At 40.4% G+C, this 17,072-nt stretch overlaps 1 protein-coding gene across 10 annotated transcripts in view; it reads left to right on the top strand.

The window, feature by feature from the left end:
* Positions 1–17,072, top strand: part of TACC2 (transforming acidic coiled-coil containing protein 2) — a 212,729-nt gene that overhangs the window by 41,400 nt on the left and 154,257 nt on the right. For all 10 annotated transcript variants that reach the window (XM_060768557.2, XM_060768563.2, XM_060768556.2 and 7 more), the window contains 2 exons: positions 1,984–7,542; positions 8,781–8,891. In XM_060768557.2, the coding sequence (XP_060624540.2) occupies positions 1,984–7,542; positions 8,781–8,891 (5,670 nt within the window). The remainder of the gene's footprint in view (positions 1–1,983; positions 7,543–8,780; positions 8,892–17,072) is intronic.

Below are 17,072 nucleotides of genomic sequence, written 5' to 3'. Positions count from 1 at the left end.
TTAGTTTCTGGTGGACTGCTGTCCATGTCCAGTGCTCCGGATTCAGTTTGGTGCCTTGCATTCTTAACAACTGAGTTGCCTGCTCATTACAAAGTCTTATCTAGGAGAAAATTAAGGATCAGACTGGTAGCAGTCAAAGGCAGCAGCTACCTATCACACCTGGCATGAAAAGGCAAGAAACTGTCTGAATCTTTGGTCTGGAATTCACTAAGAATCTTGGTGGAAAGGTGGTTGTGGCTTTACAATCTCATCACATTAGATACATTCCCCAATCCTATGATACTTCAATGCAGCTGGCACGAAGCCCGCTGCATCTTAGCCCATGATGCATGTGATGGCATGCCCAAGCCTTTGGGAAAACTATATTGTCTGGCTTTACTTGGGGCCTAGCTGATACCTTCTGTTAAGATTAAGACCCTTAGCAGACAGATGAACTTTAGGCAAGGTGAAAAGACAACCAAATGAGTTTTCTGAAACAAGATGAATAAAGGGTTAACTCCACATGGAACTATCATAAGGTAACGTAAGACAATACATTACAAAAGGAGGTTTTGCTGGTTGCAGTCATCTTTCTGGAATCTTTGAAAGTCTCTTGCCTCTGGTGTAAAGCGATGGTTATAAACTGTCCCAATCTTCTTCCTCGTAAAGCTTAGGCTGGCCAAAAGCTTCTGTTGTCCCTTGGACTGCTGGAATAAAAATACTACTAAATGCAGTTGCTAAGGATGGCTGTTTGAATTACTTGGGCCTAGGAATGCCCCAAGCTACTAGAGACTGTAGAAAAGGGAGTAGTCCAGCAAGAGAGCTCTACACAGGGAAATGGAATAGACCAACTAAGGCAGGCCTCTGGGAGGTGTTATGCTCCACCCAGAAACTAATATAAAGGAAGGTATCTACACTATTGGGAAGTCCTATAAACAGGGGGAACTAAAGCAGAGAAGAGAAGGCAGTGCCAAGACTTCACAATGCACATCTATCTTAAGCAGGGCTCCATACTGGCTTCATCAAGGAAGCGTGGTAGAAGATGGGAACTTGAACACAGGAGACTACCCATGTACAGGTAGAGAATCATGGGGACAGCGATGGATCATGCTGGAAAGCTATGCTTTTGGGCATGTGAAGGGCAAGTGGGTGGTGCGGGTGATGCAGGGTGCTGGGTGGCAAATTTGCCCTGCTGCCCAATTTGCCCCACTGCCCTATGGGTCCGCCCGCTGCCCCCTGCATCAAGGACCTCAGTGTGATGAGATCCTGGGTATTTGTTCACAATAGTAGAAGATTAATTATCTGAAAAGGTCACAGAGTTAGGTGGCATAATAGTAGGAAAAGAGTAGATCCAAAGATAGTAGGTTCAGTCTCTTGCATAGAAATAAGTAGCCATTTCATGGTGGCCCCTAACACACCATCTTCACTTTCAGTAGTTCATTGAGTGCCATCCTTATTTAATGTGGGGTTACTGTAAACATTTGGTAGGCCATAGTCGGTTGAAAAAACCACATTAGTGTTGCAGTCTTGATTTTTATTTGTAATGCAAAAAGTAAAACTAAAGTAGTATTGAACTTTGTGTCCTTTTACAGACAGGAATAATATCATCCCTGCATACTAAAGTTTTCCACCTGAAATTCAATCCCGTTCTGATGAGTTTTCCATGTTTGGCATTTGTTTTAGGATTTATTTTATGTGTATTATGGCGCAAAGGAGAGAAACAGCATGCAGCTCAATAAATTATTTAAAATGAGCCATAGGAAGTTAATCCACGTATCTCACATGTTAGGCTGAAGGAGTATATTTCCATGTAATGAATCCTTCAGAATTTTTTATGACGTTTGTGCCTCTGGTCTCTTGCCTCATGAAAGCAGACAGGCAGCTTTTTAGTGCATGTGCCTGCATGGCTTTGAAACTTCTGTGGTGTGATTTTTTTGAAAAATATTTTTTTGTGTTGCACTCTGTTGCTGAACTGAAATGAATATACATTTCCATTGTTGGCAGCCTTAGTAACGAAGGCCAAGACAGTAATGCTGGTGAAGAATCACCCGGTGTAAAGACAATTGCAGTATCTCCAGAGATGACAGCACTGGAGGACATTCTGCATGAACAACAAGATCAGGCTGTGTCTGACTTCTCAGAGTGGGCTAATGAAGGAACAGAAAGCCAAAGTCAAGTTGTGCCATTGTCTTTGGTAGCATGTGCCAAGGAGCATGTTGCCGTGAGTCTTGGAGATAGCCATAGGGAGTTACCTGGCTTGCTGTCAACCACTGTGAATGACAAAATCACAAGAACTATTCCTGATGCATCTCTCAGCAATTGCTCAGATGCTCAGCAACCTGTTGCTGCTTTTGCGATAAAGGATGAGAAAAATTCAGATGAATTTAGCTCTGTGTTGGATCCCTTGTCAGATGCCACTTGGATGTCAGAAACTTGGATTGCAAAAACTGTTTCCAGGGAATTAGATTCATTACAGCAGAGCAGAGAGCTGAATGACAAGAGAAAGGCACATGGCATTTTGTTACCCATGAATGAAGAAGAGCCAGATTACAGTATCACTCAGGAGACCAGCCAGGAAGCAGGAGTTTTGGAAGTGGATCATGGGGAGCAAACTTTAATAAAACCAAGTATACAGAACGCAGATGGCTTAAACAGCTTGGTAATGAAAAAGGAAGACTTAATCCGAAATTGTTCCACGGCAGAAGGTTCAAGCGTTGATGGCCAAAGTTGTGTCATCCTCAGTGAAAGCAGCACTGATGCGACAACAAGCAAAGGAGGTGAATCCCACCAAGTTTCTCCTGAAGAGAATAGGGAGTGGTCTTATCCTGGTTCTGTCCTGTCCAGTATGTCCTTTAACCCTTCTGATTTGTCTCTGATAACCATGATGGAAGAGAAACCCAGCGACTATACATCTGAAAAAGAATGCCCAGATCAAACCACAAGTAAACCAGACAGCCTCTGTCTTACCAAAAGAGAAAACCACAGTGTGAATTTACTAGTGAGCCCTGTGCCTCCCAGTGTGTCTTTATTGCCTGAGGAAAGTGAAAAGCAAAAAGAAAGCACTGCCTCTGAGGACAGACCAGAGCATGCCAACGGCAAAGAAATCACACAAGCCGAGTGTGTCAGTGGAGAAAACATTGCTCTCACTGACCCAGAAAATCTTGTGTATTTTGTGACAGAAGATCCAACTGTAGATAAAAGATTGCCCCTGGCGGAAAATGTAAAAAACTTCACAAGTGAGAATGAGCTTACCGAGCTCATTAAAAAAGATAGTCTAGTACCTCCAGAAAACAAAGGCATTTCTTTAGGAGAGGGAGGAAGTCAGGAAGAGCCGGTTTTAACAAGTCCTCTCATACAGGAAGAGGTAAACTGTTCTCAAGGGACCTTGCTAACCTTTGATAATAACAAAAGGGAAGAAAGCCCTAGTGCTAACTGGGGTGATTACTGGAGCTTTCTGGCAAACAGGGTTCAAAGCGATGCCAGTGGCAAAGATTTAGACAAAGACTTCAGTTCTGAAAATAACCAGAATGCACCTGAAGACCATTTACCTGAATTTAGTATGGAATCGGATAGAGAGAAAACAGTCCCACAAGAGAAAGAGGATAAAAGCCTTTTGTTTCTGCAACCACCACATTTACAAGAGAAAAGGTGCCCACAAAGCTGTGATCTTTTAACGGAAGATACACTGCTCAGCTTTCCAGTCTGTGAAATGACAGAGAAAGTTTGTTCAGCAGACACACATGGTTCACTGCTGCTGCACTCTGCGGACAATGCTATTATGCAAAATGAGCGAGATGGATCCTGGGAGTGCACAGTTCCTCAAAAAACTGAATGGGAGTTGGAAGGCCAAACTACGCATGAAAAAACATCTGAAAGCAACGCAGCCTTTGCAGAAATAATACCAGTTCCTAATGCAGAGCTTGAGCATCAGGACTTAAGTGAACAGGCAAAGATTGCTGGGTGTATTACAGTCGTGAAAACAAAAAGCCAGGAGGATGTATCCTGTTTTGAAAGCAAACAACAGAAACTGATTTGCAGCGATGCTGACGGTGTACCTGTGGCAGTTGCTGAGCCAAGCAATGCTCTGGGTCAGACAGAAGGCAATGAAAGGGGTCAAGAGGAATATAAAACTGAAATGAAAAGTCAGGCGACTGACACAAATGTGGCACAGCAAGTTGAAAGCAAATTGGACCCCCTGCAGGAAGTACAGCAGGAACAAGCAACGGAGGAAAATAATCAAAGTATGAAGGATGATTATTCTGACAGCCTACTACTAACAGCAAGCATTGAAAAGGCTGATTTCCAGCAGCCGGATCTGGGGGATGTACAAGATCACAACACAAGAGAGCAGAATGATGCATTAAAGAGCAATGATGGAGAAACATCTTTGGACACTCTTCACAGAAAGACTGCAGACATGCAACAGATGGCGGACACTCTCACACCATCACCACAAGCGGAACTGAATGACAGCCTGGAGTCCTTTAACGCCACTTTCAAAGATCAACAGCACCCTTCAAAATCAGAATCTGAAAATGTGGATCATGCCAATCTTACCACACTAAGAAGTTCTGATGAACAACAGCTTAATGAAACTCCACCTGAAAAAGTACACTTGCTGGATTCAGATCAACCTGTAGGCTCTCAGCCCCCATGTGAAAGTGAAATTAAAGTAGTTATAGATGATCTTTGTGGACTAACTGTGAAACCAAATTATCCAACAACTGTCACAGATGAAAATGCACCTATGCCAAGTTTTTCTGAATACCTGGATACTGTGCAAATCAGCAACCTAAATAGTCTAGGAAGCAGCCAAGTGGAAGAGAGTTGTCTTGACCAACAACCAATAAACAAGTTAAACCAGGATGTTTCTGGTTCTCCGATTTCATGCAGTCTTTATGATGGAGCAGGTCATAGCAATGATTTCCATGATGAAGAATCTGGCATAAACCAGCAATCCAGTGGACTGAAAGACCATGCACATGAAAGCACCATTGATTTTATAGAGCATGATCCAAGGGTGCAGAAAACACTTCCTCTGAAAGTTGAAGAGCCACAGGCATTGCTTGCAGATTTCCAAATGATTTGTGCTGATGGCAGCTATAAAGATAATGGGTCTGACCTTAAAGAAACAGAATTGGCAGAAAAAAGCTCCTTTACAAAAATAGAAGAGAAGCCAAGTTTAGTGGTTGAAACCACCTTGAAATATGAACCTGGAGAAATAAATTATGAAAGGGACTTGACTTTCACAGGAGCTGAAAATGCAAAAATACAGGAGCAGAGTCCTGCATTACCTGAAATCACAGATATGGCTTCCAGCAATACTTTAAATAAAACAGACAGCATTCAAAACACAGAGTTCCTACCTGCTGGCTCCCAGGCAGATCTAACAGTTTTTTCCGTGCCTGCATTTTCACATGATCAGCACACCGGAGTGAGCCAACCACCAACAAAATGCATGAATGATGGCATTGTGGATGGATTACAAAAGGATGAGCTAGAAATTACAGCATGCCAAGGCTTCTTAGGTGCCACTCCCAATTTTCAGATTCTTGCTCCAGCTGCTACACCTATACACTTGGGTGATCCTTCAGCAGATAAAGGTACGGCAGATCAAAAGAAGTCCGAAGTATCACATTCAGACAATATTCCTGTAGAGTCAATCCCTGGGAAGGACTCAGTGATTCCAAGCCAAGGTGAAGAGAGTTCCTTCATCTCACAGGACTCTTCTGAGGCAGGGCACCCGGGAGGAGATTTATCACCTTTTAATTTCAAGAAACTACAGACCGAGATCTCGGCAATTAAAACAAAAGGAGCCAAAAGTGATGTAAACTTCAAAGCCCAGCAGTTTGACAGCTCGGTAGAATCTCTCTTCAGCCTTTCAAGCTTAGAAGAGAAGCTTCAGAGCCTTTCATCTTTTGGTAAGCAAGCAGACTGTAATGAGGGGATTGCAACAAACATTGCTTGTGTAGATGACAAGCACAGTAAGAGTCTGGAAAGCATAAGGAATGCAGAAAAAATCCAGGGTGCTTTTGCAGAGAATTTTAGTATCCCCAAGATGGAATTAAGTACTCCTAAGTCTTCAGCAAGCTGTGAAAAACAGCATGACGAACCGTCTTCTGGGACCTTTGGCATTGGTTTTTTTGATTTCAGGAAGCATATTAGCAAAATATTTGAAAAGACAGTTCCAAGTACTCTGGCTGCTGAGGTGACTCCTCATTCAGCTGAAAACAGTGCAGGTGAGAGAGACAGCTCATCAACCCAACAAATATCACAGTGTGAACAGGGACAGAAAGAAACTGATGAAATGATTGGAAATAGAGACCCAGACGATGGTCAGAAAACAGAGGCATCTGAGTTCCCTTTAGAGGCTGGGACTTTAGATAAAGTTATTAAAGAAAAAATAGTGCAGGAAGAAAAACTTTTGACAAACCCACCGGAGGATTGTATGTCTGATGCTTTTTCAGAAAACATCCCTATTAAAAAATATTCCAAAAATGAAGAAGCTCTGCCAAATTTGCCAAAGTTAGACAGTCAGGTAGAGAGTTCCAGCAGAAGCATGATGGAGGCAATGGTAAGTGAATGTGTTAGTGCTGTAAGCAATGACAACGAGGAGGATTGGAAGAGTCTTGAAGCAGGAAAGTTGCAGCCAGTGAATTCTAGCAGCTCAGAAACAGAGGATTTACCTCTCTCTTCTGAGAGTGAGCTGTCTTTAATGATTACTGCCTTGAAGGAATCTGTTCCAAAGAGTGACTTTGGCAGAACGACGATGGCAGAAGTGGGAGCAGGTAATTTAATTAGTCTGGATATTGCAGAACCAGGTTTATCTGGAAATCAGTGCCACGGCTCAATGCCGAGTGTGGACAAAGAAACTGAAGAGAATATCATTGACTTAGGCAACACCTTAGTATTATCACCTCTTCTAAATGATATTTGTGTGCACAATGAACAAATGGAGCAGTCCAGCAACCTGTCTGATGAAACTCAGAAGAAATCTGCTTCCAGCAACCTTTTGGATGAAAATATACTTCAGGAAAAAGTCTTTGAAAGCACAACCTTCTTGACAGAATCAGTAGAGAGAGAAGAGCAAGAGAAAACACAGGACACAGCAACACATGGACTAATAGATTACTTAAAAAATGAAGTAAACCTTGATGATGATTCTCCAGGTGACTCCAAACCCAACAGTGTGAATGAAGGGTGTAAGGAAGAAAGGAATGACACCATGTTGAGCACAGCAGAAACAGAAGAACATATTTCTTTTGACAGCCCTAAAACAGGTATTGCAAGCACATTATTTACTGCTGACTGTGTCTCAGCCTTGCAATCTAGCATATGTGATCAAGGAATTGATGGAGAAGGTTCAGACACCATTGAAAGGATGGAGTCAGAATTGTTTTCTGATGCTGCTTCTCCAAATCAATCTGGAGAACAGAATTTGGCCCTTGAGAAGACCATTATGGATGTCCAGCACAAGGAATCAACCATTTCACTTGTTGAATATGAACAAGGCCTTCCTAGTGCATCTCAAAACCTGGACATGGATGACTTACCAGCTGAAAGGTATTTATTTACATTTATATGCAACAGATATTTGCTTTTATGCTGAAGTTAAAATAAGATTGCACATAGACACGGTGAATTGGTTTTTGATTTCATAGTGTTAGGTTGAGTTGCTAAATGCAAAATAATTACTTGAATGCTAGAGGGAAATGGATTTCTCCCCTGTAGACTTTGATCTTCATTAAGGAGAAGGTTCATGGTTTGATGTAGGTCTTAATAACATAGTTTGGGATTTGTATAAAGTTAGAACTTCACCTGCGGGTTCTATTTATTATTATCTATGTCACCTAGATTGCAATCCTGTACATATTTTCCTAGGTTTAACTCCCTTTAAACTCAGGGAGGCTTTCTTCTTAGTAGACATTGAAGGTATTTCACCTTTATAGCATTATGGTTTCTCAGTTGTAATTCAAATGATCCTTGGGACTTGGAAACAAGATAGCTCTTGCGTTATTTTGAAGAATAGACATAATTGTTGTGTTTTCAAATGCATCTGAAAGGTTTGACCAGGGCCTTTACAATGCTACTTACTGCAAATGAATTATGAAATGTTAGCTGCTGTTCTGAAGTGCCCCATTGACTTTGTAGTCAGTGTTGTTGACCCATTATGGTTGCAATTAGTATGTTATGCTATATTCAGGTCAAGTCTTGCTATGTCTATGATTGTATATCTGAGATTTGAATACCCATCTTGGTTCTCCCACTGAGACCCCTTCCACACTGCCCCTATATCCCAGGATCTGATCCCAGATTATCTGTTTATCCCAGGTTATCTGGCAGTGGGGACTCTGCCAGATAATCCAGTTTAAAGGAGATAATCTGGGATCAGACCCTGGGATATAAGGCAGTGTGGAAGGACCCAAGGAAAATACATTAAGATCACCAGGCTAGGAAGCAGTTCAACAGGTTGCTTCCCTCTACCTTCCCTCCCTGATTTGCTGCCCTAATTCCTTCTTTCAAACTTGAGATGAGTTGAGGAAGAAGGCTTCAACCTGTGTCTGGTCTTGGAGTTAATTTAATTAAAAATGGTTTCAATACAAATTGAAATCTACCTTGCATTAATGTTGTTTTAGAGAACATTTTCTTTGCTTCCTTGCCCCACCTAATATATTCCATACTTTTTTTAAAAAAGCATTACATTGAATTTCAGGACAAGCTTTCACTGAATAATTCTCAAGGCTATATACTTAGACTTTCTCCTCTAACTAATGATATTCCTGCTTTTTCCCTAACCTCAGCACTTTTCCTGAGCTCTGTCACTCTTTCCTTGCTGTACCTGAGAAGGACATTATAGCAGTAGCAGCCAACGACACCTCAGATGAGGCGAGAGCTGACGTCAGAGCAGAAAGGTACAGTGGAAAGCATTAACTCTTTCAGAGAATACTGCTGCTCTGGTTTCAGGATTATTTGTTTTGGAGAGCATGACAACAAAGTTGACACTAAAACTGTAACTAGGTCTGAGCTCTGCTATTTTTTTATCAGTACAGATAGTAAGATAATGTTATGGAAGGAAACCAATGCGTCCCTCCACCCTGTAATTGGTACTTCATTTGAGCCAGCAGTCTTTCACAAGCGAACCTGCTCTCAGGATTAAGTCTCAGCACTTAGTCATGTGAATTAATAATGGAGAGTGCTTTTGTACACAGAATTACTCTGTTCCTTTCCTTCATGAATAAGCACAGCATCTCCAATACATTAAGAATTACGACAAAGACCTTCCAGGGTATGTGACATCCTTTGAGATGCCATTTGTTTTATTTTCATGGCTCTTGTGTTTTAGCAAATGGGTACTATGCAAAGACATAATACAATCAAGTCAACTTGGCAATGAAATGGTGGCAGGAAATATCTTACTTGGACACTGTGGGTCCAGGAGGTGATCTAGATACAATAACTTTGTCTGGAGAGAAGCAAATGATAACCTCACTTCCAGATGGACTTAGGGCCCTTCCACACTACACATTTATAGTGCCATGTTTCCAATTTAACTCCCATGGCTACATCCTATGAAATCCTAGGAATTGTAGTTTGGGGAGGCACTAAAACTCTGGCAGGCAATTTTAGGTGTATCTTCCTAAATTGTAAATTCTGGGATTTCAAAGGATGCCACCACAGCAGTTAAAGTGAAATCACAGCATTATTATTGCATGATGTGAAAGGACCCTTAAACTCTGATGTCTCATTTCTCTTTGAGGCCTATTTGTAATCTCCAACTCACATCATATTAATGCAGTGGTTCTGAACCTGTGGGCTGTGGACTACCAGTGGGCCACGAGGACAAAAATCTGGTCTGCAAGCCTCCTTCCTCTTTATTTTATTTTATTTATGCTCTTTTCACACCGCCTGCCACTGACCAGCTCCAACCCCTTGGAGAGACCACATCAGCTCCAAATTATTAAATATGGTTTTCTGTGGAAGAGCAGATAGTGTCTACTGGATGGCATATGTTCTGTATCAGAAACTACAGCTGATGTGGTCTGTCCAATGCAGTTTTCTATATCAGCACACCAAATAACCAAACCAAATCTAAAGTTGATCAAACACCGATTCGTAACCCTTTTGGTACTAATGTAGGAGAGTGGTCCCTGGTCATATTGCTCCTGGTCAAGTGGTCCCTGGTTAAAAAAAGGTTGGGAACCACTGTATTAATGTGAATGCATATGAAGTTGACAACATGGTGAAGTTTAACTTGTGGGAATATTATTTTAGTGGGAGCTTGAATACTTGACTACTTAATAAGCAGGTAATATGTGTGGAACATGCTGTGTTGCAGACTGAAAATCAAAATGCCAGTTACAATCTTTTGTTTATATTTTGGAGGAAAATCTGTCATTGTTCATGAGAGCAAAAATGGTTTCAGTTACTTTGAAATGACATGCAAGACATTTTCATTTTGGAGCTTCTGAATTTCTCAGAAAAGAGGATTTTGGAGACCTGACTTTTCTATCCTTTTTGCTTTTTACTGTATTATTAGAGAAGGGGCATGCCTTTTCTGAAATAAGTTGTCAGTTGTATATCCATTGGGAAGTTTAGAGAGAAGTAAAGAGCACTTATATTTTTGGAAAACAATAACAGGCTACCTATGTTGATACCTGTAGCAAAAGGGATGGTGTCTTGAGCAGCAGCTGCTAATTCATAACTCCATTTCTTTCTGCTTGCTTATGTGCAAGGAATTTTTTATCACCTGTTTTTCCTGTCTGAGGATTTCTTTCAAGTGGCAGCAGCTGCTGCTTTGTGCAAAACAGCTTCCTTTTTTAGCTGCATGCCTCTGGATATATACATGCCGCATAGGAATATAGAATAAAATGAAGCAGAGATACAAAAATATAGGGCTTTCTAGGGCAATTTAGAAGGAAGACAGCCTTTGTTCAGACTTGCCTGTTTCAGGAGGAATAAATAACACTATGTAACACAATTTTTGTTCCTGTGTTACAAATGTCATTTCCTAATTGCTTCTATCATAAAAACATGGGAAAAGTTTATTAAACTGCAAAAACTTTGTTTTTGCGGAACATCCTGCAGCACATTTTGCTATAGTTTCTCAATGAATATCTCATAGAGCAGTGTTTCTCAACCTTCCTAATGCCGTGACCCCTTAATACAGTTCCTCATGTGTTGATGACCCCAACCATAGCATTATTTTAGTTGCTTACTGTAATTTTGCAACTGTTTTAAATCATAAATATCTGATATGAAGGATGTATTTTCATTCACTGGACCAAATTTGGCACAAATGACCAATACGTCCAAGTTTGAATATTAGTGGGGTTGTGGTGGTGGGGGGATTGATTTTGTCATTTGAAGGTTGTAATTGCTGGGATTTATAGTTCACCTACAACTGTCATAGAGTATCAACCAATTCAACATAATTTGCAGCAGCCATAGAAACAAAGTTTTTGAAGTATAACAACTATGTTTAAAGTAAGCACCGCATAATTAAACAGGAAATAACACTTGCAAAGCAGGAACAGAAAATTTTTGAAATTTTGTTACATAGTTTAACATGTATTACTAGATTTCCTGTCCCCTGTTTTATAGTGCTTTGAACCAACCATTCTTAGGAGTAGGATATCTGAAGCATTGCAAGCAAATTCAACTTGGAAGGCTGGCCTGTCCGCTTTTTAAAATCCTCTATCTTTTACAACTTTTTCTATCTTGCAGCGGTACTCTCTCCGATTTGGGAAATGTAGTCCCTTTTAGCTGTGGACGAAATTAGTCTATTTTTAAATTTGGGGCATTATAAAATATTTGTTGAGTGGCTTCTTGGGCATGCTCAAACGCAGGCTAGGTGCTGAGTTTCAGCTGGTATACAGTTTTGAAACTTGGACCCCATCCAGAAGACAAGGCACACCTGGAGATCAAATAGTTCCCAACACCTCCAGTAAAGTAAGCCTCAAAAGGGTAATTAGAATGTGTGTTTCAAGGGGGAAATTACCTTTTAAAAGCTCAAATGATGTATTACTCAGTTCTGTGAATTTGCTTGTCTCTTGTCTCTCAGCAGGAGAAAAGCAAACGGACCACTTGCTCAATTCGTCTCACTATTTTTCATGCCATACTTCGCTTCTCAAGTTGTAGGGGTTTGCGTTGCTTTGTTAGTTATAGAGAAAAAAATATGTCCTTTCTATGATGGACAAAATGGTCCTTTAAGAAAAAACTTTCAGAAGTTTGGAAAACTAGATGCTAACAAAGCTGCATAGCAAATGTGTATTGAACTCTTATACTACAAGAGGATTTTTTTGTAGAACATCACCAGCTATTGAAAACATAAATAATTTGATGTTCTTCTGGATGCTAACCCTCCCTTCTATGCAAAAATCCAAAACAAAATTTTATTTTGAAAAATAGAATTGCCTTTTATGACTCTACTCTAGTTAACCGACAAAGAAATTGGGAAGGCATTCTTTCAGGTATTTATTTCTTGAGGTAAACCAAGAATGGGCAACTTGGAAGTCCCTGAACAGACTCAGAAGTGGAGCGGGCAGATCAAAAGATAACCTGGCAAAATGGCACCACCTAGAACAGTGGTTCTCAGCCTGTGGGTCTCTAGATGTTTTGACCTTCAATTCCCAGAAATCCTAACAGCTGGTAAACTGGCTAGGATTTCTGGGAGTTGTAGGCCAAACACCCGGGGATCCACAGGTTGAGAACCACTGACCTAGAAGAATCTTCCACCTTGCTTGACTGTGGAGCAAAACAAACAATTCCACATCTGTATGCTTGTCCACAATGCCCTGCATCATGCACAGAGGAAGAATTGTTTACAGCTACAGACATTTATTTATGAAATGTGCCACTTTCTAAATGCACATTTTCTTAGGGACAACATAGACTAAAATAAAAAAATTCAACATCACTAGTTGAAGATGTTAACTTTAATAATAATAATAATAATAATAATAATAATAATAATAACAATAATAATAATGGGGGGAAGGGCATTGAGAAAAGATTTAAATCTTTTCTCACTGCCCTTCCCCCATCTTGTCATACTTTCCTACCCCTCCCTCCCCACCCTACAATCCCCTTTTACCATATCCCACACTAATCTATATCTATATCTTTATATATCTATCTCTATCTAAATACCATAATTTTTATGCTATACTATTATTTTAATGAACTTTAAAAAAATTAAATAAAGATTATATTTAAAAACTTTAATGATGATGATGATGATGATAACAACAACTTTATTTACAGACTGCCCTCTCTCCCCGATGAGACTCAGAGCGGTCTATAAATATAAAGGTTTCAGAACTTTAAATAACAACGTAGTGTGATTTCCAAATGAAGCTCCCAAATAATAATTTTAAAATGCTCAGTGGAAATGGCTGAAAGTCAGTTTCTAAAATGTTGCCCGAGTCTAGGTATGGTAAATTATCCATTGAAGCTGGAGGAGGAAGACAATGGTGGGGCAGATAGAGGAAAACCTGTGATATTCTAAGAAAGATGTTGTGCACAAAATCATGAATATGTAGGTGAAATAAAACCAAAACAAACTGGAAAGTCTCAATACTTCCAGTCCCCCCCCCCCCTTTTCTGAACTTGTTGTCTGATTGACATAAAGTAGCTGTCTTGAATAGACAGCTTCTTTTCTATATTTTTTAGATAGCATGAAAGTCTCAATTTTATAGTGATATCAATGGAAGTGCTCCTGGCCTGGGCGGAAAGCAGTCAAGGACAATGGAAAGTAGTGTCGAATGTCAGAAGCAGTAAATCCAGTTTGGATGTGTCCTGCCAGTTTGCTTCTGGCAAGTTATGATTCACTATGTTGGCTAAAAACCAATCTATAGCTCATCCATTTAAATTTCTCCAAATGTGTGATTTCTTTTAATTAAGTGAGATCTCTGCCGTAATGTATGTTTGTTTGTTTTTTTGCAACATAAGCCCATTCATATATCCTCTCAATAATAATAATAATAATAATAATAATAATAATAATAATAATTTATCTCCCTGGGGGGACTCAGAGCAAATTACAGTACACACGTAAGGCAAACTTTCAATGCTTTTTACACAACAAACAATGACATACAATACGCAGTAAAGGCCTTCTCTTTTTCATCTCTGGTGTCTAGAAGTGATGCTCAACTCTGGCCGTGGGGAGGTGCTCTTGTTCCATTTTTCCATGCCGAGGAGCCTGCTGTCCATAGACATCTCTGATCTTTTGCCAGCATGTCCCACCAAGGTGGTACCTATTTATCTACTCGCATTGCATGCTTTCAAACTGCTAGGTTGGCAGAAGCTAGGGGTGACAGTCGGGAGCTCATCCCGACTCACAGCTTCAAACTGCTAACCCTCTGGTCAGCACCTTTTTTCCCCTGCAGCTAGCAGTTTAACACCCTATGCTACCATGGCCCGATTAATAATAATAATAATAATAATTATTATTATTATTATTATTATTATTAAGTTGAGCTAATTTCTTTATTGAAGCTAAGGACTTAGCAATGATATGTTTTGTTTCAGTATTCCATGGGCTTTTTGGTCTCTGGAAAGTTACGATAAAACTTTATAATTTCTTTAAAAATAATTATTGTGGCAGAAGTTTTCATAATTTGTATATTATGTGTTACTTTTTAGAGTTTGGAGTGAGGAATCCATATTAAAAAGTAAACGATCTTAAAAAATCCCTTCAAAGCATAAATAAATATCAGTTCCTACACAAAACATATTTCAATTTGTTATTTGCTTTGCAAAAGGAATATTGTTATGTACCCCCCATGTATATACAGATAACATCATTATTTGTAAAGCATTACTTCAGGCTCTATTCCATGCATGTTGGGCTGCAGTCCCTCTCAGTCCCAACCAATAGGGAGAATAAGAGCTCTAGTCTAACACATCTGGAACCCACTGAGTTGGGGGAGTCTTTGCTGTATAGCAATTCCAGCCAAAATGACTGTTTTGCATCAAGGGATATTACCTGGAGATTTAATCAATTGAACTGGATAGCAAATAAATCTAGTAGTTATAGCATAATGATACGAGAGGCATTTGCATTTATGGTAGCCAGGTGGAGACCTCCCTATCCATGCTATTTTTCTTGTTTTCTCAATTGTCAAGGTAATTAAGAAACATGAAACAAAATCTGCTTATTTCTCAAACAATGATTTCATTTGTGTGTTTCCTTTGCATAGGAACAACATAATGCTTTAAAATATTTTAAGCAGACCCCCTCCCAAGTCTAGTCTTACAACTTGGTCATCTTCATGTCATCTAAAATATTCTGGCAAATATGTGATGTGTAAAGCAAACAGATTTTCTACTGTAAATTGTAGCCATTGTCCCACAATGGTGATTGGTGTGTATGAAGGCTGGTGGCATGGAGGACAAGGCTCACTGTGGACTAGAGCAAGAATCCACCTTTCCCATGTGGAAGAACTACAACTCCCATCATCTTGGATTATTGCCAGGCTAATGGAGGTTGGTGAATTAAAGTCCACCTCAACTGAAGGTCAATAGCTTTTCCAGCATTGCCATATACTTTGCTGTGGCTGCATATTGCACAACCCAGGCATTTGTAGTTTGATAAGACACTAGAGCATAATTTCTCAACCTGGGGGCTGGTATCCCTGGGGTGGTCTTGAGGGGGTTTCAGAGGGGTCACCAAAGACCATCAGAAAACATATATTTCTGATGGTCTTAAGAACCCCTTTGGCAGAGAAAGCTGAAGAGCTCTCTGCCTGTCCTTCTCTTCCTTTTTGAAAAAAGATGGCGAATCTTCCCACCGAAAGCCCTCCTCTGATGTGATTGGCTGGCCTCTCAGCCAAGGGGAGGGCTGTTTCTTTGACTCCAAGCAAGGGGGGAGGAGAGCAGGCATGCTTGGCACATGGCAGCGTGGTGCGCATGTGCGGGTGAGGGAGAGCATGAGAAGCTGGAGGAAGGCTCATGCCAGTGAGTCCCTTTAAGGCAGAGGGGTTTGTGAAGGAAGTTTGGCCCAGTTCTGTTGTTGGTGGGGTTTGGAATGCTCTTTGATTGTAGGTGAACTATAGACCCAGCAACTACAATTCCCAAATGACAAGTTCTGTTTTTCCCAAACTCCACCAGTGTTAACATTTGGGCATATTGAGTATTTGTGCCAAGTTTGGTCCAGATCAATCATTATTTGAGTCCACAGTGCTCTCTGGATGTAGGTTAACTACAACTCTAAAATTTGAGTATTTCTGCCAAATTTGGTTCAGTGAATGAAAATACATCCTACATATGAGATATTTATATTACAATTCATAACGGTAGCAACATTACATAGCAAAAAAAATAATGTTATGGTTGGAGGGTCACCACAACAAGAGGAACTGTATCAAGGGGTCGTGGCATTGGGAAGGTTGAGAAACACTGCACTAGAGCTCTCTGGATGAGAATATCTCTCCCTAAAATAAAAATTCCAGCACTCCATCCAATATTGCCATTGCACTTGGAAGTACAATCATAGCATAATAATTGCATGCTGTGAAAGGGCCTTTAACATGGGATGGGGTGATATTAGAGTGTTTTTAGGCTAACCTTTTCCCTAAAAATGGCTTGGTTAATTATACCTTCCAGAGCATGCATAGAAACGTTCTGTTCATTTATGAAAGAAACATCTTTAAAGAACAGCTTGCTTTACAGAGATAATGTTTAAAGACAGATTGGGGGCACTGTTTTACAGTGGCTCCGGTCTTTCCTTGAGGGCCGCTCTCAGAAAGTGTTGTTGAGGGACACCATCTCAGTCCCACAGCCATTGTTGTGTGGAGTTCTGCAGAGTTCAATACTGTCCCCCATGTTGTTTAACATCTATATGAAGCCGCTGGGAGAGATCATCCAGAGTTTTGGAGTTTGGTGTCATCTGTATGCAGATGGTGTACAACTCTACTACTCCTTCCCACCTGCTGCTAAGGGGGCTGCTTAGGTCCTGAACCATTTCTTGATAGCTTTGACAGTCTGGATGAGGGCAAACAAATTCAAATTGAATCCAGACAAGACAGAAGTTCTCCTGGTCAGTCGCAAGACCGAACAGCATGTTGGATGGGGTTACACTCCCCCTGAAA

This window comes from Anolis sagrei, chromosome 3 (genome assembly GCF_037176765.1).
Source record: "Anolis sagrei isolate rAnoSag1 chromosome 3, rAnoSag1.mat, whole genome shotgun sequence".
In the NCBI taxonomy this organism is placed as follows: domain Eukaryota; kingdom Metazoa; phylum Chordata; class Lepidosauria; order Squamata; family Dactyloidae; genus Anolis; species Anolis sagrei.
The sequence above is the reverse complement of the archived record's forward strand: the minus strand, read 5'-3'. Positions and strand labels throughout refer to the sequence as shown.